Source organism: Oncorhynchus mykiss, chromosome 13 (assembly GCF_057628025.1).
Source record: "Oncorhynchus mykiss isolate SJ-2025 chromosome 13, ASM5762802v1, whole genome shotgun sequence".
NCBI lineage: Eukaryota > Metazoa > Chordata > Actinopteri > Salmoniformes > Salmonidae > Oncorhynchus > Oncorhynchus mykiss.
This window is the reverse complement of record NC_143034.1, coordinates 45,253,348-45,277,085: the sequence shown is the minus strand read 5'-3', so window position 1 is coordinate 45,277,085 and position 23,738 is coordinate 45,253,348. Positions and strand designations below refer to the sequence as shown.

Here is a 23,738-nt window from a genome sequence, read left to right as displayed (position 1 = left end):
AGACAGTCTACATTGTGCGTCACCTACGCTCGACGTGCGTTTGCATTGAGGGGTCCTACATGTGCATGGTTTGGAAAACAGGAGAGAAAAACATTGTGATTAGTTAAAATAATTAGGAAAATAGCGATACAAGTTTGAAACTACCGCTCGTTTTGCATATAAAGGTAACTTTAAGTGTTTTTGTGCTGATATATTCTCCAGAACAAGGTATCTACTTTATTGTAGAAAAGCGAAACATCATCCACCACAACGCAGCCTGGACGTTGGTTAGAGATGTCATTCATTCCCTATATAACCGCTATGGCTAACTAGCTAGCGACCCCACCAAAATATAGCTAACTAGCTAAGAGATTATTGTAACTACTAGATATCTGTTTTACAAAGTTGCACATTTTAGTCCTTTTTAAAGTGAACCATTGTTTTTGAGGTGTGAGTTTGATGGGTTTCTTTTTCATTATTTTCTCAACTTACCCGCCAATGCATGTAGTTTCTAACGTTAGCTAACATTAACGTGTAGTTGTGTGCGTATGTACCTGAAACGTAATACATGAACATCTGAACCAATAACACAGCGAACTAATTGCAGAGTTAAAGTAGACAACGTTCATTGGTTTGTAGCAGGTACTCTTTGCAGAAGGATAAATCATGTAGGTGGATGTGTGTGATGCAATTTTATTGCGAATCCATTATGTTTTCCTATTATGTGTCCTACCCAGTCCCTTTCACAATGGAGACGGACCTGTATGACGAGTTTGGGAACTACATTGGGCCAGAACTAGACTCTGACGAGGATGATGATCTGGAGGCAGATGACAGAGATGTGGATGAGGTTTGTTTACTGAAATCAACAGACAGCGTAGACGTTAATGCACATTACCATGCAGTCTAACAAAAAGGAAGTAGGTGTGTTTTATAATGCCTGGTCAATTCATGACATGCTTGTGTCCCTCTCTACTTTGTGAAGGCTGATGAGGATGATGAGGATGAGCCGGCTGATGCTGATGAAGATGTCCCAGGAATGGAGGTAGTTCTGCACGAGGATAAGAAATACTATCCTACAGCAGAGGAAGTGTACGGGCCGGAGGTGGAAACTTTAGTCCAGGAAGAGGATGCACAGCCCCTCACAGGTCAGACACACACACACACACACACTCTTAAGCACATGGATGCATTAATTCAGGAAGTGATAAACTGATTCACATTTTCTCTCTCTCCCCATCAGAACCCATCATCAAGCCTGTAAGAAACAAGCAGTTCACTCTGATGGAACAGGAGCTACCTTCCACTGTTTATGACATGGAGTAAGTCATTGACCGTTCACCAGTTTGACTGTTGTAAACTAGACCTGCGTCTGTCTCTCTGTCTATACTCACAAAAGGTCGATGTTTAACCCCACCTCTCCTCCTCTGCGCAGGTTCCTGGCTGACCTAATGGACAGTCCCGAGCTAATCCGTAACGTCACCCTGTGTGGCCACCTGCATCACGGCAAGGTCAAACACTCAGCAATTGACCCGCTTTAGAGCCAGACCTGGCTAGATCGTGGATGTTAGTAGCTAGGTTGTTCCCGTTATTGTGATTTTAATGGATTTGTTTATTGTCTGCAGACGTGTTTCGTGGACTGCCTGATTGAACAGACACACCCAGAGATCAGGAAGAGAGACGACATGGATGTGAGTTTACTCTCCAGCTAGACTAAAATGCCCCAAAGTTGCTGCTCTCCTTTCATCCTAATTTGGAGAAATCCTCTAACCAGTTGTAATCTGAAATACTCTGTGTATGCTGTAAGTGAGCCATTAATTCACAACATTTTCCGGTGGTATTTCAGCTCCGTTACACAGATATCCTCTTCACTGAGCAGGAGGTAAGTTGTTATTATTTTCAGAACTATGACAAGTTCTTGCAGAATTGTGCCTCTCCTGTGTAAGTGCATTGTGTTGACTCCTATGTGGTGCCGCCACAGCGAGGGGTTGGTATCAAGAGCACCCCCGTCACAATGGTTCTTCCAGACTCCAGAGGCAAATCCTTCCTCTTCAACATCATGGACACACCAGGTATGCAAATCAAAATCAAATCCAATGTTTTTGGTCGCGTACACATTTTCAGCAGATGTTATTGCGGGTGTAGCGAAATGCTTGTGTTCCTAGGAAACGTAGGGGAGATTAAAAGAGTAATCAAGGGCGGTTGATTGATATAATTTCCCGCCTCGCGGCGTGTGATGTTAAGTCGGCTGCTTTAGAAAGGCAGAGTGGGACCTCATGCCCTTTGTCGTCCCTGCAGGCCACGTCAACTTTTCGGATGAGGTGACCTCAGGCATCCGACTCTCCGACGGCATCGTGCTTTTCATCGACGCAGCAGAAGGAGTGAGTCCTCTTATTTAAATCCCCATTCGCCGCAGTGCATCTCTCTATCTTGTGTCGTCGCACTTCTATTATCAGACTTTGCTTCTGTTTAGCCTCAAGACGCAGGCTTTTGTGTTTCCACCTCTGAGGCCTGGCCCCAAAAAATCCAATGTACCATTCCTAACCCAGGCCTCTGCTCCCCTGTGTGTCTTTAGGTGATGTTGAACACAGAGCGTCTGATCAAGCACGCAGTCCAGGAGCGTCTGGCCATCACCATCTGCATCAACAAGGTGGACCGCCTCATCGTGGAGCTCAAGCTGCCCCCTACAGACGCCTACTACAAACTACGCCACATAGTGGACGAGGTCAACGCCATGCTCAGGTACTGACGTGGGGAGGGCCTGGTAACCATGGCTACGGGGCTGACACTGAGGGGTGTGGAGGAAAGGAAATATGGACTGATTTCAGATGAGAGTACGACAAGTAGCAAGCAGAGCATAGAGCATTTGTAAAGAAGATTCCATTGCAGTGTGAAACCATGATTGTGAAAACAAAACTACTAGCATTGAGATTAGCCTGTTGTTGGACAGTGTTCCAGTGTGTGCCATTGACTGGCTCCACTCTCCCCTTTCCCTCAGCACCTACTCTACAGACGAGAATCTGGTGGTGTCTCCTCTCTTGGGGAACGTGTGTTTCGCCAGCTCTCAGTACTGCGTTTGCTTCACCCTGGGCTCCTTCGCCAAGATCTACTCTGACACCTATGGTGAGACCCCCCCCCCTAGTTCCACACAGAGTTCCACACTTTCACTTTCTCCCACACCTCTTGATATGTGTAACTGTAAACACATTTCTGACATGACTAGACCTGGTAGGTTCTCGTTTTAACCCTGCGAATAACTGTTAAAAATTACACTGTTGTTAACCCTTCTATCTGGAGTTGCAGGTGACATCAACTACACAGAGTTTGCCAAGAGGCTGTGGGGAGACATTTACTTCAACCCCAAAACGTAAGTGGTTTTCATTCAGGGTCATTTAGACTTTTTGTCTGGTCTGTAGTGCACTACGATAACCCTGTTTTGCCTTCTCTTCTCAGGCGCAAGTTCACCAAGAAAGCCCCCACCAGTAACTCCCAGCGTAGCTTTGTGGAGTTTGTGCTGGAGCCTCTGTACAAGATCCTATCCCAGGTAAGACCCCTCTAACGCAATCATCTCCTAGAAGACAAACCGTATACGCTACAAAGCACAGATGAGTACTTTGGTGTAGACATGTCTGTTCCCTGAAAAACACCCTATTCCCATGAGTCCAAAAAAGGAAAGGTGACTGCATCTCCCATAAAAGACCAGCTGTTTTTTCAGTTCCCGGTGCTCTTATTTAAAAGCTGGCGCGTTGCGACCCTGTTCGGTCATTGTCACAGAAAGGTAGCTTTGAGAAAGACGGCGAGCGAAACACGTCAGCTAATGAAATCAATCGGAGCGCCATGAATTGAATAGTGTCGTTGAGGCCTTTCCTGGGAGATGCCGTCACATTTTCTTGTTTGGACTGCATGACTTGACCCAGATGACCACCCCATTCCATAGAAGCTTTTTAAGTAGTGCTAGCACATCTAGAAATGACATTTTCCCTCTTGTCTCTCCCTCTTCTCGCTCCCAGGTGGTGGGTGACTGTGACACGTCTCTGCCTCGGGTGCTAGATGAGCTGGGCATCCACCTGGTCAAAGAGGAGCTGAAGCTCAACATCAGACCTCTACTCAGGCTGGTCTGTAAGCGCTTCTTTGGAGAGTTCACCGGTACGCACGCCATCCGCCGCCCCAGTTTCCTCTAAACCTCCACTACCTTCTCAGTAACTGTATCTCGTGTTTAATCTTATTCACATAGGTCATTTACAGTTGAGCCATGTTTACCCTCTGCCTTTTAGAGAGGCTTAATTCTGTTGTTCGCGTTCTGATTGACTCTTACAGTACGTTTGCGTACAGGATGACTCGCTGTACGTGGTTACAGCGCTAGCCAGTGTATCTGCCCACAGCCTGGGACAATCAGTGGTATAATTGCACACAATGTTATGTTTCTGGTGAATTTAACAAAACACGTTCATGTGAAGCCGAGCATGACCTCCCTCCCTCCTGCAGGCTTTGTGGACATGTGCGTGCAGCACATCCCCTCACCACAGGGGGGCGCCAAGAACAAGATAGAGCACAGCTACACTGGAGGACTGGACTCAGACCTGGGGGAGGCCATGGCAGAATGCGACCCTGATGTGAGTGTGACGGAGTGGGGAGAAACACAGGGGCTGTGGGTGAGAAGAGGCTCGAGCGAGACGGATGGTAGTTGTTTTCTAATAGGTGGAATCTGTTTTCCGTGTTAATCAATAGCCTCATTGCAACTGGAATCGCAATTAAGCAAGCAAGCGGGCGATTGGAATGGACTGGGAGTGAAGAAATAGATCGATCACAAACATTCCAAATGCCCTTCAGAGATCCTCTAGCCAATAATGAAGGGAGAGGCTTGAGATGTAACAAAAAGTTGCCCTCTTAGACAAGGTTAACTAAGCTTATCTATTTCCTTTTACCCTCTTTCCCTTTATCCCTTCTTTGTTGCTCGTTCTCTTTCCCCTCTTCTCTCCTCCCATCCAGGGTCCTCTGATGTGCCACACCACTAAGATGTACAGTACTGAGGACGGGGTGCAGTTCCATGCGTTCGGCCGGGTGCTGAGCGGTACCATCCAGGCGGGCCAGCCAGTCAAGGTGCTGGGCGAGAACTACACTCTGGAGGACGAGGAGGACTCGCAGGTCTGCACGGTGGGACGTCTCTGGATCAACGTCGCCAGGTAGTGAGAGTCATTGTTAATGTGCCACCTCGCGGACACATCACTTGGCCTGCGTTCCAAATGGCACTCTATTCCGTACATGGTGTACTCATTTGGACCAGAGCTTTATGGGCCCTGGTCAAAAGTAACAAGCTGACCAGACCGGACACGTCGCGAGCGTTGCAAAATAAATGTATAAATTAATGTTATTCAATTATTGCACCCACACTGCTTGCGCGCGCCGACGAGTGTCTGCGTTGCCACGGGCTAAAATAGAAGTCATTCCTATTTCTGACGCAGATCGCGATGCAAGTTGTGCCTCTCCCATCTCCTCATTGGTTTATAGAAGCAGGTACCCATGTGCCATCTCCTCATTGGTTATACTCACTTGGGTGATTGAAAGACGAACAGTTTTGCCGGTCGTTGTGGTAGTACCATGAAAGTTTAGATGCGATCACCATATAAGTTCTAAGATGAAAAAGCCTGGAAGGAGGAGAGATGACAAGAAACGATTCGGTTGACCGTTTTATGTGTGGATTAATTGTCGGAGTAGAGGACCTTGTGCATTTCAGGTAAAATAACTCAATGTTTATATCCCAGGACAAATTAGCTAGCAACAGCAAGCTAGCTAAATAGGACAAATTAGCTAACGTGCTATTTCGGGAATAGGGGGCCAAGCATGAGTGTTCATTATAGCAAGTTGTGAGGTATGTGTTCATTAGTCTAACCCCTCTGTGTTTCTTCCCGAGTCTCTGGTCCTCAATGTTATTATAGTAATTTGGTGGGTGCTGATAATTGCCCTATTTCACATGTACAAGTGTGTATTATACACATGTGAATTGGAGATGTTTTTTTTTTGCCTATCCCAACTCCTCCTGAGATGTCATTTATATGCGATCTCTGTGTTCAGTATGAGATGTTGTCTGTCATTTACCCCAGCAGTTGTGGCTCAAACCCCTTCACGTTCTCAACCACAGGTACCAGATAGAGGTGAACCGTGTGCCTGCTGGCAACTGGGTTCTCATTGAGGGCTGTGACCAGCCCATCGTCAAGACAGCCACCATCACCGAGCCCAGAGGGAACGAGGAGGCCCAGATCTTCCGGCCGCTCAAGTTCAACACGGCGTCTGTCATCAAGATCGCTGTGGAGCCAGTCAACCCGTCAGAGCTGCCCAAGATGTTGGACGGACTGCGGAAGGTCAATAAGAGCTACCCCTCCCTCACCACCAAGGTGGAGGAGTCAGGGGAACATGTTATCCTGGGTACCGGGGAACTCTACCTGGACTGTGTCATGCACGACCTGCGGAAGATGTACTCTGAGATCGACATCAAGGTCAGTTCTCTCACATGTCTCATCACCCACCTGGAACCACAAACTACTCTTCCTGTATCGGAATTGTAACGTCTTAAAAAAAATACCCTTCATGTCTAGTGTTATTCCTTGATTGGTTTTCCAGTACTGAATGTCTCCCTCTCTCCTCTTTCTCCCAGGTGGCTGACCCCGTGGTGACCTTCTGTGAGACGGTAGTGGAGACGTCGTCTCTCAAGTGCTTTGCCGAGACGCCGAACAAGAAGTAAGCATCCACCATCATCTCCCATTGGGTCACCAGTGACCTAGCCTACAGTACACTAATCGACTAGTGTAGACTGTGTGCATCCCAAATGGCACCCTGTTTCCTTCTGTGGTGCACTACTTTAGACTGGTTGGAAGTAGTGCACTATATAGGGAATAGGGTGTTCTATGCGAACGCATTCTGTTTCATGTTGAGGTTAGTGTGACGTGTCTAGACCAGCTGGATGGGTGACTTGAGTGCTGTGGCTGTTTGCCCGTGTGATTGACGGCTGTGCGTTTCGATTGACAGGAATAAGATCACCATGATTGCCGAGCCTCTGGAAAAGGGCCTGGCTGAGGACATAGAGAACGAGGTGGTGCAGATCACATGGAACAGGTACTGGACGGACACACACAACTGCACACCGCCTATTCATAAAAATAATTCACCTGCTGTAACCTCCTACCTGTCCACGTGTCAGTGTCTCAACCCAAACAGACACCTGTCTTGACAATACCTTGAGGCCTATCCTCCTATCCGCAGCTGTAGCCCAGTGTGTGTGTGTGTTTTGGAAGTGGGCAGTGTCCGGCCAGCTGTATGCTGCTCATCTGTGAACCCATCTGGGCCTGGCATTGCCCACGTGAGCCACGGTGCCAAGGCAGTGACACACTAACTTGACATCCGATTAAGCAAACTCTGTCCCCTCTGTTCTTCTTCCTGTCACCCCCCCCCCCCCACACACACTAATCCATCCTGTTGTTTAATCCCTGGTTCCAGGAAGAAGCTGGGAGAGTTTTTCCAGACCAAGTATGACTGGGATCTGCTAGCTGCCAGGTCTATCTGGGCCTTTGGGCCCGACACCACCGGGCCTAACATCCTGGTAGATGACACCCTGCCTTCTGAGGTGAGACCAGGGCTCTGGGGTTGGGCGTGGGTAAGGCTGGACTAGTGGTGGTGTTGCGTGGAGGGCTGGTGGTCTTGGGGTCATCCTGGGCTGAGGTGGGTTGGGCAGGCTTGGGCTCTGGGGTCAGCCTGCCTTTCTCTAGGCCAAACTGTAAACAGATGGAGTGTGTGTTGGAGTGATTCAGAATGACTGCTCTCTAGCAGACGTGTGAAAATGTATCGATGGATGTGTCAGTGTGTTTGGCCCTCTGACACCGGTGTGATCGTGGTGACATTGACCCATTGAGTGGCACGGACAGCGGTGCCCGGTCATCGGGCGCAACCACCTGTCTTTTTATTTTTGTGTGTTATGCCACCTGGAAGTCAAGGAAATATTATGATCAATGAGAACACTCAATCTCTCCATAGTGATCTTTGGTTATGACACTGAATCGCACTGTAGGGTGTAATGAAGGCAATTATGTGTCCACTTGTATTCAGCCATGTGCAGCTTTGCATGAGGGATATGTCTCCAGATAGTTGACGGTGTGTTGTTGTGTGCAGGTGGACAAGGCTCTGCTGGGCTCGGTTAAGGACAGCATCGTCCAGGGCTTCCAATGGGGCACCAGGGAGGGGCCTCTGTGTGACGAACGTAAGTGTCTTACCACTCTTTATCACTCACTCACAATCACCTAACAGCTAAACTCAGCAAAAAAAAGAAACGCCCCTTTTTTCAGGACCCTGTTTTTCAAAGATAATTTGTAAAAATCCAAATAATATCACTGATCTTCATTTGTAAAGGGTTTAAACACTGTTTCCCGTGCTTGTTCAATGAACCACAAACAATTAATGAACATGCACCTGTGGAACAGTCGTTAAGACACTAACAGCTTACAGACGGTAGGCAATTAAGGTCACAATTATGAAAACTTAGGACACTAGAGGCCTTTCTACTGACTCTGAAAAACACCAAAAGAAAGATGCCCAGGGTCCCTGCTCATCTGTGTGAACGTGCCTTAGGCATGCTGCAAGGAGGCATGAGGACTGCAGATGTGGCCAGGACAATAAATTGCGATGTCTGTACTGTGAGACGCCTAAGAGAGAGCTACAGGGAGACAGAACGGACAGCTGATCGTCCTCGCAGTGGCACACCACGTGTAACAACACCTGCACAGGATCGGTACATCTGAACATCACACCTGCGGGACAGGTACAGGATGGCAACCACAACTGCCCGAGTTACACCAGGAACGCATAATCTCTCCATCAGTGCTCAGACTGTCCGTAATAGGCTGAGAGAGGCTGGACTGAGTGCTTGTAGGCCTGTTGTAAGGCAGGTCCTCACCATCACCGGCAACAACGTCGCCTATGGGCGCAAACCCACCGTCGCTGGACCAGTCAGTACTGGCAAAAAGTGCTCTTCACTGACGAGTCGCGGTTTTGTCTCACCAGGGGTGATGGTCAGAATTGTGTTTATCGTCGAAGGAATGAGCGTTACACAGAGGGCTGTGCTCTGGAGCGGGAACGATTTGGAGGTGGGGGGGGGGGGGGTCCATCATGGTCTGGGGCGGTGTGTCACAACATCATCGGACTGAGCTTGTTGTCATTGCAGGCAATCTCAAAGCTGTGCGTTACAGGGAAGACATCCTCCTCCCTCGTGGTACCCTTCCTGCAGGCTCATCCTGACATGTCCAGCATGACAATGCCACCACGCACAGAACGAGCAGTATGGCTGATTTCCTGCAAGACAGGAATGTCAGTTTTCTGCCATGGCCAGCAAAGAGCCCGGATCTCAATCACGTTGAGCACCTCTGGGACCTGTTCGATCGGAGAGTGAGGGCTAGGGCCATTCCCCCTAGAAATGTCCGGGAACTTGCAGGTGCTTTGGTGGAAGAGTAGGGTAACATCTCACAGCAAGAACTGGCAAATCTGGCGCAGTCCATGAAGAGGAGATGCACTGCAGTACTTAATGCAGCTAGTGGCCACACCAAATACTGACTGTTACTTTTGATTTTGAGGCCCCCCCTGCCCCCCTTTGTTCAGGGACACATTATTCCATTTCTGTTAGTCACATGTCTGTAGAACTTGTTCAGTTTGTCTTATGTTCATACTAGAGGTCGACTGATTAATCGGAATGGCCGATTAATTAGGACCGATTTCAAGTTTTCATAATCGGTAATCGGCATTTTTGGACACCGATTATGGCCGGTTACATTGCACTCCACGAGGAGACTGCATGGCAGGCTGACTACCTGTTATGCGAGTGCAGCTAGGAGCCAAGGTAAGGTGCTAGCTAGCATTAAACTTATCTCGTAAAAAAACAATCAATTTTAACATAATCACTAGTTAACTACACATGGTTGATGATATTACTAGTTTATCTAGCTTGTCCTGTTAATTTATCATTGAATTACAGCCTACTTCGCCAAACGGGTGATTTAAAAAGCGTATTTGCGAAAAAAGCACTGTCGTTGCACCAATGTCTACCTAACCATAAACATCAATGCCTTTCTTAAAATCAATACACAAGTATATATTTTTAAACCTGCATATTTAGTTAATATTGCCTGCTAACATGAATTTCTTTTAACTAGGGAAATTGTGTCACTTCTATTGCGTTCTGTGCAAGTAGAGTCAGGGTATATGCAGCAGTTTGGGCCGCCTGGCTCGTTGTGAACTGCGTGAAGACCATTTCTTCCTAACAAAGACTGTAATTAATTTGCCAGAATTGTACATAATTATGACATAACATTGAAGGTTGTGCAATGTAACAGCAATATTTAGACTTATGGATGCCACCCATTAGATAAAATACGGAACGGTTCCGTATTTCACTGAAAGAATAAACGTTTTGTTTTCGAAATTATAGTTTCCTGATTTGACCATATTAATGACCTAAGGCTCGTATTTCTGTGTGTTATTGTGTTATAATTAAGTCTATGATTTGATAGAGCAGTCTGACTGAGCAGTGGTAGGCAGCAGCAGGCTCATAAGGATTCATTCAATTAGCACTTTCCGACATTTGCCAGCAGCCCTTCACTGTGCTTAAAGCATTGCGCTGTTTATGACTTCAAACCTATCAACTCCCGAAATTAGGCTGGCAATACTAAAGTACCTATTAGAACATCCAATAGTTAAAGGTATATGAAATACAAATGGTATAGAAAGAAATAGTCCTATAATAACTACAACCTAAAACTTCTTACCTGGGAATATTGAAGACTCATGTTAAAAGGAACCACCAGCTTTCATATGTTCTCATGTTCTGAGCAAGGAACTTAAACGTTAGCTTTTTTACATGGCACATATTGCACTTTTACTTTCTTCTCCAACGCTGTGTTTTTGCATTATTTAAACCAAATTGAACATGTTTCATTATTTATTTTAGACTAAATTGATTTTATTGATGTATTATATTAAGTTAAAATAAGTGTTCATTCAGTATTGTTGTAATTGTCATTATTACAAATATATTTATATATATATAAAAATCCGCTGATTAATCTGTATCGGCTTTTTTTGGTCCTCCAATAATCGGTATCGGCGTTGAAAAATCATAATCTGTCGACCTCTAGTTCATACAAATATTTTCACATAGAAAATAAACGCAGTTGACAGTGAGAGGACGTTTCTTTTTTTGCTGAGTTTATATATCCCCTCCCTAGCTATCAGAAACGTGAAGTTTAAGATCCTGGATGCGGTCATAGCGCAGGAGCCTCTACACAGAGGAGGAGGACAGGTCATCCCCACAGCCAGGAGAGTGGTGTACTCTGCCTTCCTCATGGTGAGATCATCCCCCTCTCTCTCCCTCCCTCACCTTCTCCTTTCTTCCAAATGTCATTAACTCTCACTCCCTTTTGTTTCCTATCCTTTTTCTCCTGAGTCTTTCTGCGGAGTTTCATTACCTTGATTGAAGTGCTGATTTCTTCACTTTCTTTTTTTTTGTGATAGCTTCCCTCTTTCAAGGGTTTTCTCCTTTTTTTGTTGGTTCCTTGCATCCCTCCATCATTGCCCGCCTCTCAACTTCTCTTCTCTCTGACTTTCTCCTCTGTTCTTTCCTCCCCTGTCCTCTATCTTCTCTGGCTCTCCCTCCTGCCATCCTCTGGTTCTCCTACTGGCTGTGCCAATTACTGTCCCTCTCCTGTCCCTTCCAGGCCACCCCCAGGTTGATGGAGCCCTATTACTTTGTCGAGGTCCAGGCCCCAGCTGACTGTGTGTCTGCTGTGTACACAGTACTGGCCAGACGGAGGTGAGCCCCGCAAACCACTAAATAACGATGTCTCCTCTGTACCATCCCAATTACCCCACCCATAACTTCTTGACTGGCGTTTTTAAACCTTCACCTGGAAAGTTGAACGTGGAAATATTGTGCTGATTGCTCAGATGTGGTGTTTTTTGTTGTTGTTTTCTTTGTTACAATTCTATCTGCTGTGTTTTTGTGTTGTGGCACAGAGGTCATGTGACCCAGGACGCCCCCATCCCCGGGTCTCCCCTCTACACAATCAAGGCCTTCATCCCGGCCATCGACTCGTTTGGCTTCGAGACTGACCTGAGAACACACACACAGGGCCAGGCCTTCTCCCTGTCCGTCTTCCACCACTGGCAGGTAGGATCACACGGACGGACACACACACAGACATGTGCCCTCTTTCTTTATGCCCACGCTCGGACACAATGATGCCAGAGTCACGAACCTCGCGCTCATGCCAGCCACTCTGAGTAAATTGGTTTGGATGCTGACTAGAAGGGTGTTGAGTCAGCAGCTATTGTGTACACTACAGTTGTCTCTCCCTCTCCCCCCGTGTCGCGTGTCTCTCCCTCTCCTCCTCTTTGGCTGTGTCAGGCAAAATTAATTTGCTCCCCTCGCCCTCATTTTCCCCAGCCTGCTTCTCTCCTCTAGTCTTCCCTCTTCTGTAAACTGAAAGGCAGGCTGTTCCTCCTCAGTAGCGTGATCATCACCCCCTCCCAGGGTGTGGTGTGGAGAAACAGTGTGGTGTGACGCCGTTTAACGGCCCTGCTCCATCTGTTCATTGGGCTGCAGACGCTCCATTGATTTTCCTCCCGTTCAATCTTTTCCCCCGCAGGCCTGGGGTTTTGTTACAGCACAGTCCTCGTATTTGTCCCAGATGGCACCCTACTCCCTATTTAGGCTAGTGCACCAATTGACCATTGACCAGGACCCATAGGGCTAAATAGGGAATATTCTGCCATTTGGGATTGAAAGCCCCACGCGGAGGAGGGAGTAAGGGATTGCAGAGTTGGCGAAACAGCCCCTTGCCTGATTTGGGGCCGAGATTCAGCCCCCCCCCCCCCCCCCCCCTGCTCTCCCTCCAACAGACATGTAACATTTACACATGAGAACAGGATTGAGGTGTCGGTGAAGATGATAGGTTTAAATAATCATTTTAAAACGCAATTCTACTCAGGACTAATGTGCTAACGTCACAGCGATGAAGAGCGCGAGACGGAGTGACGTGACAAGGCGCTGCCGTGTTAGTTTTGGCTGGCTGACGGTGACAGTAAATCCCCCCGACTCAGTGACATAGAGAACGCTGGCTAACTAGTAGAGAATGAATTGCGTATTTGAGTGGCGAAATGTTTTAAGGACCGTGTTGGTGACTATTATAGGAGACCTCTGCTCAGGTTTCAGCTTCTGTGTGTCTAGTTGTCAGTGTGTATCATAATGTGTGGAATTTCTCAAACTGAAATTGTCCTTTTCTTTTGAACCCTCGCCTGACCCCTGTTTCTTCTCTCTCCTCTCCCCCCAGATTGTCCCTGGTGACCCCCTGGACAAGAGCATCGTGATCAGGCCGCTGGAGCCCCAGCCTGCCCCTCACCTGGCCAGAGAGTTCATGATCAAGACCCGCCGGCGCAAGGTACGTATACTGCCCACCCCCCTTCACCATGTCTGGGGGAAGGTGTGCCTTTAAGTATGTACTGTTGCCTATTGACCCGGCACATCACGACCATGTGACTGACTTGACTCCCTGGTTTCCATGCAGGGTCTGAGTGAGGATGTGAGCATCAGCAAGTTCTTCGATGACCCTATGTTGTTGGAGCTGGCCAAGCAGGACGTGGTGCTCAACTACCCCATGTGAGGTGTCGGGAGAGGGGGAGACAACGGCCGGGGTGCTCCCCTCCTCCACCAGCACCACAAGCAACATCCCCCACACCACATCGTATGGGACTCAAAACCCCACTGAGGTGGGTTGGACAGTGTCACAGAGGGATGCAGGGTCTGCCGGTTTTGTTTCCTGCCTCCATATTGGCGATTTATGTGGACTTTGTTAACCAGGTGAGGTCACTTACCCTCATCATTAAGTTAATCAATGAAGCACTGATATGGAACCCGACAGACCCTGGAATCTCCTGTTAAGACTTCGCCCACCCGTGCTCTCCTTCTAAGAGGGACTTTTTCTTATGATATAACGGCATCTACGGTTGTAGGGGTTGGCGTGATGTGGGATAGCATCATCTCTGACACCTCTCGTCATCAGCGCAATGAGTAATACTGCTGAGGTGTTTCCTCTCATCAATGTCTTGTGCTTATTTTTTTTACATGTATAAATTCCCAAATATTTTGTAGATGTAAGATGACTTGAAAGCAGGCTTGTGTGTTTGATGGGTTTTTAAAAACTTTGAAATTGGATGTCTTGCGTCTGGTCTTGGCCTGTTTTGAGTCAAATAAAAAATATGCCCGTGAAATTAGTTTTATTTGGATCCATAACCAACTGAGGTAACTTTATTTTCTTCACTTCCTTCCAGGTGTTTAGTTTGGTTCACATTCAGGGTCCTTTTCTGAAGTTACTGTATGTACCTCGGCGTGTTGCACTGTATGTATATGGGCGGTGGTGTTCAGCAGAAGTGGGCGTGTTCAGTGCGTAGCACCATATTGAAGCACAGGCGTCCGTGTGAATGATTGGCATGTCTGTTTGGGGTGCTGTGTGGGCCGTGACTGATGGACAGGCCTCTGGATTGGGATAGGCAGGCACGGAAGATGGATGTCGGGACCAGGGTCACATGCACCGCAAGTGTGCTGCCTTGTGCTGGAGCACAAAGCCTCTATCTTAGAATGTGAGGAATCACAGAAAGTCTCCTCAACTGTGTTGGAGGTGAAGGTCCAAGGCCCCTCCCCGTAAGGACCTTCTCCAGTGGGTTTTGAGAAGGAATCGAGCACAGGTTGAGAAAGGTAGCATGACGGGAGAAAGAAGGTAAAACAAATGGTTGAAAGGTAGCATGACGGGAGAAAGAAGGTAAAACAAATGGTTGAAAGGTAGCATGACGGGAGAAAGAAGGTAAAACAAATGGTTGAAAGATAGCATGACGGGAGAAAGAAGGTAAAACAAATGGTTGAAAGATAGCATGACGGGAGAAAGAAGGTAAAACAAATGGTTGAGAAAGGTAGCATGACGGGAGAAAGAAGGTAAAACATAAGGACAGACTGATGGTTTTATTGCTGACTGCGCCTCTTGGTGCCCTGATGATAAATGTTAAAGTACAGTTGTATGAAAAGTTTGGGCACCCCTGACAATTTCCATGATTTCCATTTAGAAATAATTGGGTGTTTGGATCAGCAATTTCATTTTGATCTATCAAATAACTGATGGACACAGTAATATTTCAGTGAAATTAGGTTTATTGGATTAACAGAAAATGTGCAATATGCATCAAAACAAAATTAGACCGGTGCATAAATTTGGGCACCCAATAGACATATCACATCAATATTTAGTAGAGCCTCCTTTTGCTAAAATAACAGCCTCTAGACGCTTCCCATAGCCTCTGAGTGTCTGGATTCTGGATTAAGGTATTTTGGACCATTCCTCCTTACAAAACATCTCCAGTTCAGTTAGGTTTGATGGTTGCCGAGCATGGACAGCCCTCTTCAAATCATCCCACAGATTCTCAATGATATTCAGGTCTGGGGACTGGGATGGCCATTCCAGAACATTGTGCTTGTTCCTCTGCATAAATGCCCGGGTAGATTTTGAGCAGTGTTTTGGGTCGTTGTCTTGTTGACATATCCAGCCCCGGCATAACTTCAACTTTGTGACTGATTCTTCAACGTTATTCCCAAGAATCTGCTGATATTGAATGGAATCCATGCTTTACCGGCACTGGCCACACAGCCCCACAGCATGATGGAACCCCCACCAAATTGTACTGTGGGTAGCAAGTGTTTTTCTTGGAACGCTGTGTTCTTTTGCCGCCATGCATAACGTCCCTTGTTATGACCAAATAACTCAGTCTTTGTTTCATCAGTCCACAGCACCTTATTCCAAAATAAAGCTGGCTTGTCCAAATGTGCGTTTGTATACCTCAAGCGACTCCGTTTGTGGCGTGTGTGCAGAAAAGGCTTCTTCCGTCCGCATCACTCTCCCATACAGCTTCTCCTTGTGCAAAGTGCGCTGAATTGTTGAACAATGCACAGTGACACCATCTGCAGCAAGATGATGTAGGTCTTTGGAGGTGGTCTGTGGGCTGTTTTTGACCGTTCTCACCATCCTTTGCCTCTCCGATATTTTACTTGGCCTGCCACTTCTGGCCTTAACGAACTGTGCCTGTGGTCTTCCATTTTCTCACTATTTTCCTCACAGTGGACACTGACAGCTTAAATCTCTGCAATAGCTTTTTGTAGCCTTCCTCTAAACCATAATGTTGAACAATCTTTGTTTTCAGGTCATTTGAGAGTTGTTTTGAGGCCCCCATGTTGCCACTCTTCAGAGGAGAGTCAAAGAGAACAACTTGCAATTGGCCACCTTAAATACCTTTTCTCATGATTGGATGCACTTGTCTATGAAGTTCAAGGCTTAATGAGCTCACCAAACCAATTGTGCGTTCCAATGAATCAGTGCTAAGTAGTTACAGGTATTCAAATCAACAGAATGACAAGGGTGCCCACATTTTTGCATAGCCTATTTTTCACATCTGATATAATTTCATACAACTTAATATTGCTACACTAGAAATCTTTGTCTGGACAATACCCCAGTACTCAGCTTTTATTAGAAAATGAATGGCATGCCACTGTGACCATTTTCTGTGACGACAGAATAAATGATTATGCAGCCTCAGAGGGATTCCCAATGCTTTTCCCACTGTGACCCAACTAAAGTCTGAGTGCACAAGGAATTGGCTCTGAGGTACACAATTTGGCAAAGACTCGTGACATATTTGCATAATGGCTTAAATATTAACCACTCTATGAGTAAGGAAGCAGGGCTTGTTTCAGTACACTTGACTAATAATGGATTATTCCCTTGTTTTGATGACTTGGTGTGTGGTTAACTCTGTCACACCGAGAGAGCTCTGACATCTCAGCTGTATGCCCATCACGATGGACACAGGGACGCAGGGTGGGGACTGGACCTGGAGGGTTATAAAAAGGTATTGGGTAGCTTTGACATTTTGACTGAATGTCAATCGTGAGAACTCTGGGTTTGGTTTTCATTCGCCGAGACATCGGTACATTTGAGATATGGATATTAAGATCTCTTCAGTGTGTATAGTCATGTAAAACACTAAATGTATCCCGGTCCCACACACGGTTGAATGTTCCAGCAGGTTATTAAAAGGCCAATGCAGCCATTTTTAAAAATGTAAGATATCAAATCATTTCTGGGTAACGATTAAGTGATGGTGTTACATTTAAAATGGTAAAAAAACAAATAAGCAAATAGCTTCTTAACAAAGAGAAATTTCTCAAGCAAGAATTTTGTTTGGCCTGTCTTGGAGGGGAACATTTTTAACTAGCTGTTATTGGCAGAAAGGTTTGGTTTAACTAAATTGCTAATGTCACCTGGTGACCTGGCAGGTCAGATTTCCATCCCACCAAAACAGGCTGAAATTTCAGCAGTTCTTTTGTGCACTAAAAGGGCATTATCATAATTTTCACAATTTCACAGTATTATTCCAAACTCATAGTGTGGAAATAGTTAAACACAGGTAAATCAGGTTTTTGACTGCACTGGGCCTTTAAATGCAACGTTTAGAAATGTTTTAAGACTTTACTTTTTGTATCTTGCACATGTAGACCGTCCAATGTCATCAGTGTTGTCAGTGTCAAACATATTTACAAGAGTCTGTTTGTTGCTATATAACCAAGTCCCCTCCCCTCCTTCGATGGCATCTGTTGTGACAGTGTATATGATCAAATCCCTCTTCCACACTGCTGGTATGTACTGTGCAGTGTGTGAATGTGTCTTTTAACCCTCTGCAGTGGTCCTCTCTCTCTCCCTACCCCATGGCAGGAACCCATGCTGGCGTGAGTTGTGATCGTACGTGGCCCTGGGCAGCGGGACGGATGGCAGTGGTTCCGGCCAGTCTGAATGCACGTCCCCTGACCGCTCGCTGCAATCTGTGGACTCTGCTAAGTATAGACGAGAGACACTAGAGACCGCTCTCTGCTACAACCTAGCTGAGAGCACCCTCCCCAGCAAGGCCTTCCCTTCCCTCTCTTCTCTCATCCACCCTTATCTCTCTTTTCATCCTCCTTTTCATCTGCTCGATCCCTCCGCTTTTCCTCTCCTCTCGTCTTTCATCTCCTCAGTCTGTCTTCTCCACCTCTGGTTCTGTCATCTGCCTCTCTCTTTCAGTCTCACCTCTCCCTCTCCTCTACATCACAAGCAGTCACATACATTCCTCTCACATCCGCCCCTCAGAAGAAAACATATGTCTACTGTGGTAAGAAATGTAATAATATATATTGTTTACATTAGTTTGTTAGTGCGACCAACCACAGTACCCGTAGACTGAGCAGTGACTGGTGGCTAAATGCTCAATCTATTTCTCCCTTTATCAGCAGATGACTAGAGAGTGGTAGACAGTAGGTGGCTTGATGGCAGAGCTGTATGTATACATAGAGGTTATTTCCTCATCCTTTAATGGGGTGAAAGGTTTGTGGCTGCCCTGACCTCCCCTCCATCCTTCCCTTCCTGAATAGTCGCACATGTTCCAGAGACACACGGGGGCGCCATTGCTGTCTGGCCGGCCGGTCCGTGGCAAGTGGCGGTCCGGCAAGGTCGGAATACTGAACAAACAAAGGGAAAGAAAAAAACGCATGACTGTGTGACTCCCCCACCCCTAGGGCACCTGAAGGACCCAAAACACTGAATCATCATCCTCCGATGATGAGAGATCACAGGATCTGTAGAGGTCATGCCAGACTGCAGAACACAGACAGCTAGGCAGGGAGAGTTGGGCTGGGCATGGCTGCACAGACACATGCCTGCCCGACAAAGCGAGACAGAGGTACATTGGAACCACATTGAAGAATTAGGCCTCAAACTTAACTAGCCTGGTTTCAATTAGCCATGTGTTCCCTGGCTTGAGGCTTCACACAAAGGCAGGTCAACACCAGACCCCACCTCTCTCAGTACTGAGCAGTTAGTTAGGGAATGGGATGGATGGATGGAGTTGCTTTGTTCCTTTCCAGTATGGAGCAGGAGTGAAAATGTTAACGTGTTTTCCAGTGAATCAAGAATGGAAGATTTGACTCCATGGGATCATGATATGGAAGGGACTCTTTGGAACTTAATCTTCCCCTTGGTGCACTGTTGTCTTGGGCCTGGCAGTGGATACTGTCAATTACACACTGCATTATGGGTCATCCAACAGAGTGAAGTCATCAAAGTCGTATTGGGATCCCAACTTTCCTCTCTCCTCGGGCTCTTGGTGTTGAGCAACTGAACAGAACTAACGAGTGTAAACCTGGCATCAGCCTCTTCTCTGGGCGCCCTCACAGCCAGAGCCCAGACCCAACCAATCCTGTCAAGCCTGTCCTGATTTGACAGGCGCTATCACTATGGAGAGAGGATGAGGGACTGCCACTGGTCACAGCGGGAACCCGGTTCCGTTGTCACTCTCCGTTTCATTGCCCCAAGGTTATGTCAAAAAGGACCTGCATTGTTCTACTGTTGGAACTTTCCGTGTCTCTTCGCGCGCTTCTCAGTGATGGAAGTAGAAAACGTGTCAGCGCAACAGCTCCTTTCATAAGAAACGTAAATCTTACATCAGGCATTTTTAGGGTAAGTACAGTCAATTCGATTTTTAATTGGCCATTGAGGCAATGTTAACATTCTATGGGTTTATGAGTTAATAGGGAATTTTATAGGGAACAGTTTATTTGGAGAAGAAATAGCCTACAGGTTATGCCAATATTGTTCCTTGTTTTTTTGCACTTCTAATTCTGCAGACAGTTCAAGGTAAGGTAACTAAGTTTTACACAATTTAATTTGTTCAATTGAAATGTTCCCTCCCCCAGATATAGCTCATATGTTTAAATAGTTATCTGTTAATGCGAAGGAAATGGCTCCGCAATGTGCGGCGATGTTGTGTATGATGAGTTCCAAAATGTGTAAAATCCAAGATGTGTAAACTGACGGGCACGCGCACTGTGAAAGATGCGCAACATCCCACCGTTCTTTCGCATCATATCGACATCACTGCACTTCTGACAGAAAATCGAGCTGTCACTCTCCGGTGTCGTCGTGTCTTCAACCAAAACGTGTCACCTCGAAGTCTAGTCAGCGACTATGCCATGCCAAATGGTAAACAAACGCTCGTAATAAATACGTGAGGAGAAGTCACTGTCGGATTGAGGTGGATTAGACCAGTTGAAATCACTTGCACAAAACATCAACTCTGGTTTTCCGACGATGAACCGATCCATGAAGGAACAATAAGATGAGCGATTCATGGCTTTGTTCGAAATTTAGAATTGCCGCAAGCCAATTCAGCGACAGACATGAACAAAATAACGATTGCTCTCAATAATTTGTCTGGGAAGATGATGCTACTGTTCCACATGCAAAGAAGCCCTTAGACCCGACAATAATAGGCTACCAAAATGACAAGACTGTTCTGGAATGCGCTCGTTGGGATTTTGGCATGCTTTTTACGCAGCAGAGAACTTCGCTTTAATCGACGTACGTGTATCACGAGATAATACTAGTTATCCTAGAAACATGGACAAAGAATGCACAAGCTTTCCCTGATGTGATGACATACTCTTCAAGTTCTCTTGAGAATTGGAGCCAACAATATCAACACCGACGTATTCAATTTTGGACTGTGTGTAAAGCCAGAACCGACAACTAATTTCACGGGAACACCGTATCTACTATATATTAAAGCATCTTCACAGACTCGCAAAGCGGTAAGAATTTCTACCCTATTCAATAATGATACTGCACTTTATTTGCCTATTCATTGTCTGCACGAGGTTGTGTTCCGTATTGCGTGTTGGTTAGCCGTGGGTAACTAATGCGCCTTTGCAACAATGGCAAATCGAACGCACATTTTTGCACGGTCTGTTTTTTTTCATAATTTGTGATCTACATTTTGCGTTACCTGTTTCACTGTTATGTTGCCTACAGGCATATTAATATCACCAGGAGGGCAACTCTCAGCCGACCAGACCGGCATGCACATGTGATTGGAGAGGCGGATTGCGCGACGTCAATCTATTGTGTGCGTGCAATCCGTTTGCCCATTTCAAATGAATAGTCTATCGCCGGTTAATTGTATATATGGTTATTTAAAATAAGTGTATTGGTTTACAATAAGCGCTTCATTAGCCAATCCTTTGTTACAGAATATTGACAGTTGTCATGTTGTGTGATCTTTTTTTAGTATGCATTAATTTGAATTTATATATCCTTTAGGAACTAGTGCTTGGCAACTCCATAGATCCATTAACGATAATGTGCAGTGCGCTCAATGAATGGGATTAGCAAGCGTTCCTTAGCCACTGTAGATGAGTTGGGGACAATAGGCTCTGGAGCGTTAGCTACTATTCATAGTGTTAAGTATTTACTACTGTGCACCTTTGCACAATAAGACAATTACACAAAGGAAATGTAGTTGTCAAGATATGCATATCCCTTTTTTTATTCGTTTTTTTTGGGGAAATGTTGTTGGGCTATTCAGAATATCTTAATGATGTATTTTCGTCTCATGCGAATATGGTCATATTAAACATGATTTATCCTTTACTTTGTTATGACGTTAGTATTATATAACAATTCAATTATTATACGTTTTTATCAAAGGAGCAAGAGTGAGTCGTAGACAGTGGAAGAAAGCTATACCCTGAGTTTCAGAAATGGCCCTCCTCCCCATAGCCAGCTGTTCTGTTTCTCTCCAATTCTGTGGGTGTTGCTTTATTAGCCACCTGATTCTCTAATCCATGCAAGTGTTCATTTTGAACAACTTCCCTCTCCCTGGATGTATTTAATGTATCTGTAACTGGTTCAGTCAGAGGCACTCCCATCACTTAATATGGTTAACCCCAGACACAGCCTGGATATTCCATTCTTATGTTACTGTAATTAGTTCCTGTTCCATTATCCTGTGTGCTTTTTAAATATACACTGAACAAAAATATAAACGCAACACGTCAGGTGTTGGTCCCATGTTTCATGAGCTGAAATAAAAGATCCCAGAAATGTTTCATACGCACAAAAAACGTATTTCTCTCAAATGTTGTCCAACTGTTAATGAGCATTTCTCCTTTGCCAAGAAGCTGATTAAACAGCATGATCATTACACAGGTGCACCTTGTGCTGGGAACAATTAAAAGGCCACTCTAAAATGTGCAGTTTTGTCACTCAACACAATGCCACGGATGTATCACGTTTTGAGGGAGCGTGCGATTGGCATGCTGAATGTCAACCAAAGTTGTTGCCAGATAATGTAATGTTCATTTCTCTACCATAAGCCCCCTCCAACGTTGTTTTATAGAATTTGGTAGTACTTTCCAACCGGCCTCACAACCGCAGACCACGTGCATGGTGTTGTGTGGGGGCGAGAGGTTTGCTGACGAAAACGTTCTGAACAGAGTGCCCCAAGCTACAGACAATAAACACGATTGCATTTTATCAATGGTAATTTGAATGCACATACGAGATCCTGAGGCCCATGGTCATGCCATTCATCCGCCGCCATCACCTCATGTTTCAGCATGATAATGCACAGCCCTATGTCGCAAGGATCTATCTGTACACAATACCTGGAAGCTGAAAATGCCCCAGTTCTTCCATGGATTGCATACTCACCAGACATGTCACCCATTAAGCATGTTTGGAGTGCTCTGGATCGACGTGTACGACAGAGCTTTCCAGTTCCCGCCAGTATCCAGCAACTTCACACAGCCATTGAAGAGGAATGGGACAACATTCCACCGACCACAATCAACAGCCTCATCAACTCTATGAGAAAGAGATGTATCGCATGAGGCAAATGGTAGTCACACCTGATACTGACTGTTTTTCTTATCCACTCCCATACTTTTTAAAAGGTATTGTATCTGTGACCAACAGATTCATATCTGCCTTCCCAGTCACGAGAAATCCATAGATTAGGGCCTAATTCCTTTATTTCAATTGACTGATTTCCTTATATGAACTGTAACTCAGTAAAATCTTTGAAATTGTTGCGTTTTATATTTTGGTTCAGTATTTCTGTGTAGTATCTAACACTGACAGACTGCGATTGACTTCAATGTGTTACAATGACTTTGCACCAAGCTGCAGGAACACAATACAATGTCTGTGCAGATACATTGTACATAGCCCAGCACCAACAGAAAAAGCTCTAGTTATGAATCCTACGTATTGGTTGGTATTAAACATGGATGATGTGTATTTATTCTTCGTCTGACCATTGAGTCATCCCCTCATTCACCCCCTGTTTTCCCAATATCTTCCTGTCCTCCTCTCTGCTTTTAGATTTACGTGGTGTGTTTTGGCCTTTCTCTTCATTTCCATGGGACTGTGGTACACATTTTTTTTTAGGCAGTCTATCTCTGTCCCCCTCAACCAGCCCCCTTAATCTTGAGCTCTCATTTTAGTCCCTGGAGAGTGTGTGGGAGACCCGGCCAGTGTAGGGAAGAGGGGGGGGGGGGGGGGGTCAGCAGGGAGACCAGCCTCTCTGGCCCCAGTGCTGAGAGAGGGATGAGTAGCAGATTCTGAGCAGCAGAAAAATAAACACCATCCCCCCCATCAGTTCTTTATCATCATGACTGATATGCTCATCTAATATTTCCATTCAAAACACACAAATTGCTCTCTGTTGAATCATCTGTTGGGGGAAACCACTGGGCCAGACTTCTACTGTAGAGAATAAAAATAATGGATAATAGGATGGAATAAATCATGGATATT

General features: G+C 45.8%; 2 protein-coding genes across 3 annotated transcripts in view; both read left to right on the top strand.

Annotated features, from left to right (window-relative positions):
* Positions 1 to 14,280, top strand: eftud2 (elongation factor Tu GTP binding domain containing 2). The gene is made up of 26 exons (XM_021557663.3): positions 1 to 164; positions 717 to 829; positions 965 to 1,127; positions 1,223 to 1,301; positions 1,415 to 1,490; positions 1,605 to 1,670; positions 1,826 to 1,861; positions 1,961 to 2,051; positions 2,278 to 2,360; positions 2,555 to 2,721; positions 2,978 to 3,102; positions 3,283 to 3,346; positions 3,433 to 3,523; positions 3,990 to 4,125; positions 4,465 to 4,592; positions 4,969 to 5,162; positions 6,119 to 6,473; positions 6,632 to 6,714; positions 7,003 to 7,089; positions 7,471 to 7,597; positions 8,140 to 8,227; positions 11,241 to 11,359; positions 11,730 to 11,824; positions 12,028 to 12,181; positions 13,344 to 13,451; positions 13,578 to 14,280. The coding sequence occupies exons 2-26, from the start codon at positions 728 to 730 to the stop codon at positions 13,671 to 13,673; spliced, it is 2,913 nt and encodes a 970-aa protein (XP_021413338.1). The 5' UTR covers positions 1 to 164; positions 717 to 727; the 3' UTR covers positions 13,674 to 14,280.
* A 4,906-nt stretch (positions 14,281 to 19,186) lies between these two features.
* The window catches only part of LOC110486220 (gap junction gamma-1 protein), a 45,195-nt gene continuing 40,643 nt past the window's right edge, over positions 19,187 to 23,738 (top strand). The window contains exon 1 of one of the 2 annotated variants that reach the window (XM_021557661.3): positions 19,187 to 19,601. The gene's annotated coding sequence lies outside the window, so the exon portion shown is untranslated. Of the gene's footprint in view, positions 19,602 to 19,956; positions 20,732 to 23,738 lie in introns of those variants that run through there. The other variant, XM_021557660.3, reaches the window with a different exon arrangement.

Excerpts from the sequence above, each read along its gene's own strand:
- eftud2 (XM_021557663.3), top strand. The coding sequence starts at position 728 with ATGGAGACGGACCTGTATGACGAGTTTGGGAACTACATTGGGCCAGAA. Across the intron at positions 2,722-2,977 it reads GAGGTCAACGCCATGCTCAG|CACCTACTCTACAGACGAGA; the intron begins GTACTGACGTGG and ends CCTTTCCCTCAG. Across the intron at positions 7,598-8,139 it reads ATGACACCCTGCCTTCTGAG|GTGGACAAGGCTCTGCTGGG; the intron begins GTGAGACCAGGG and ends TGTTGTGTGCAG.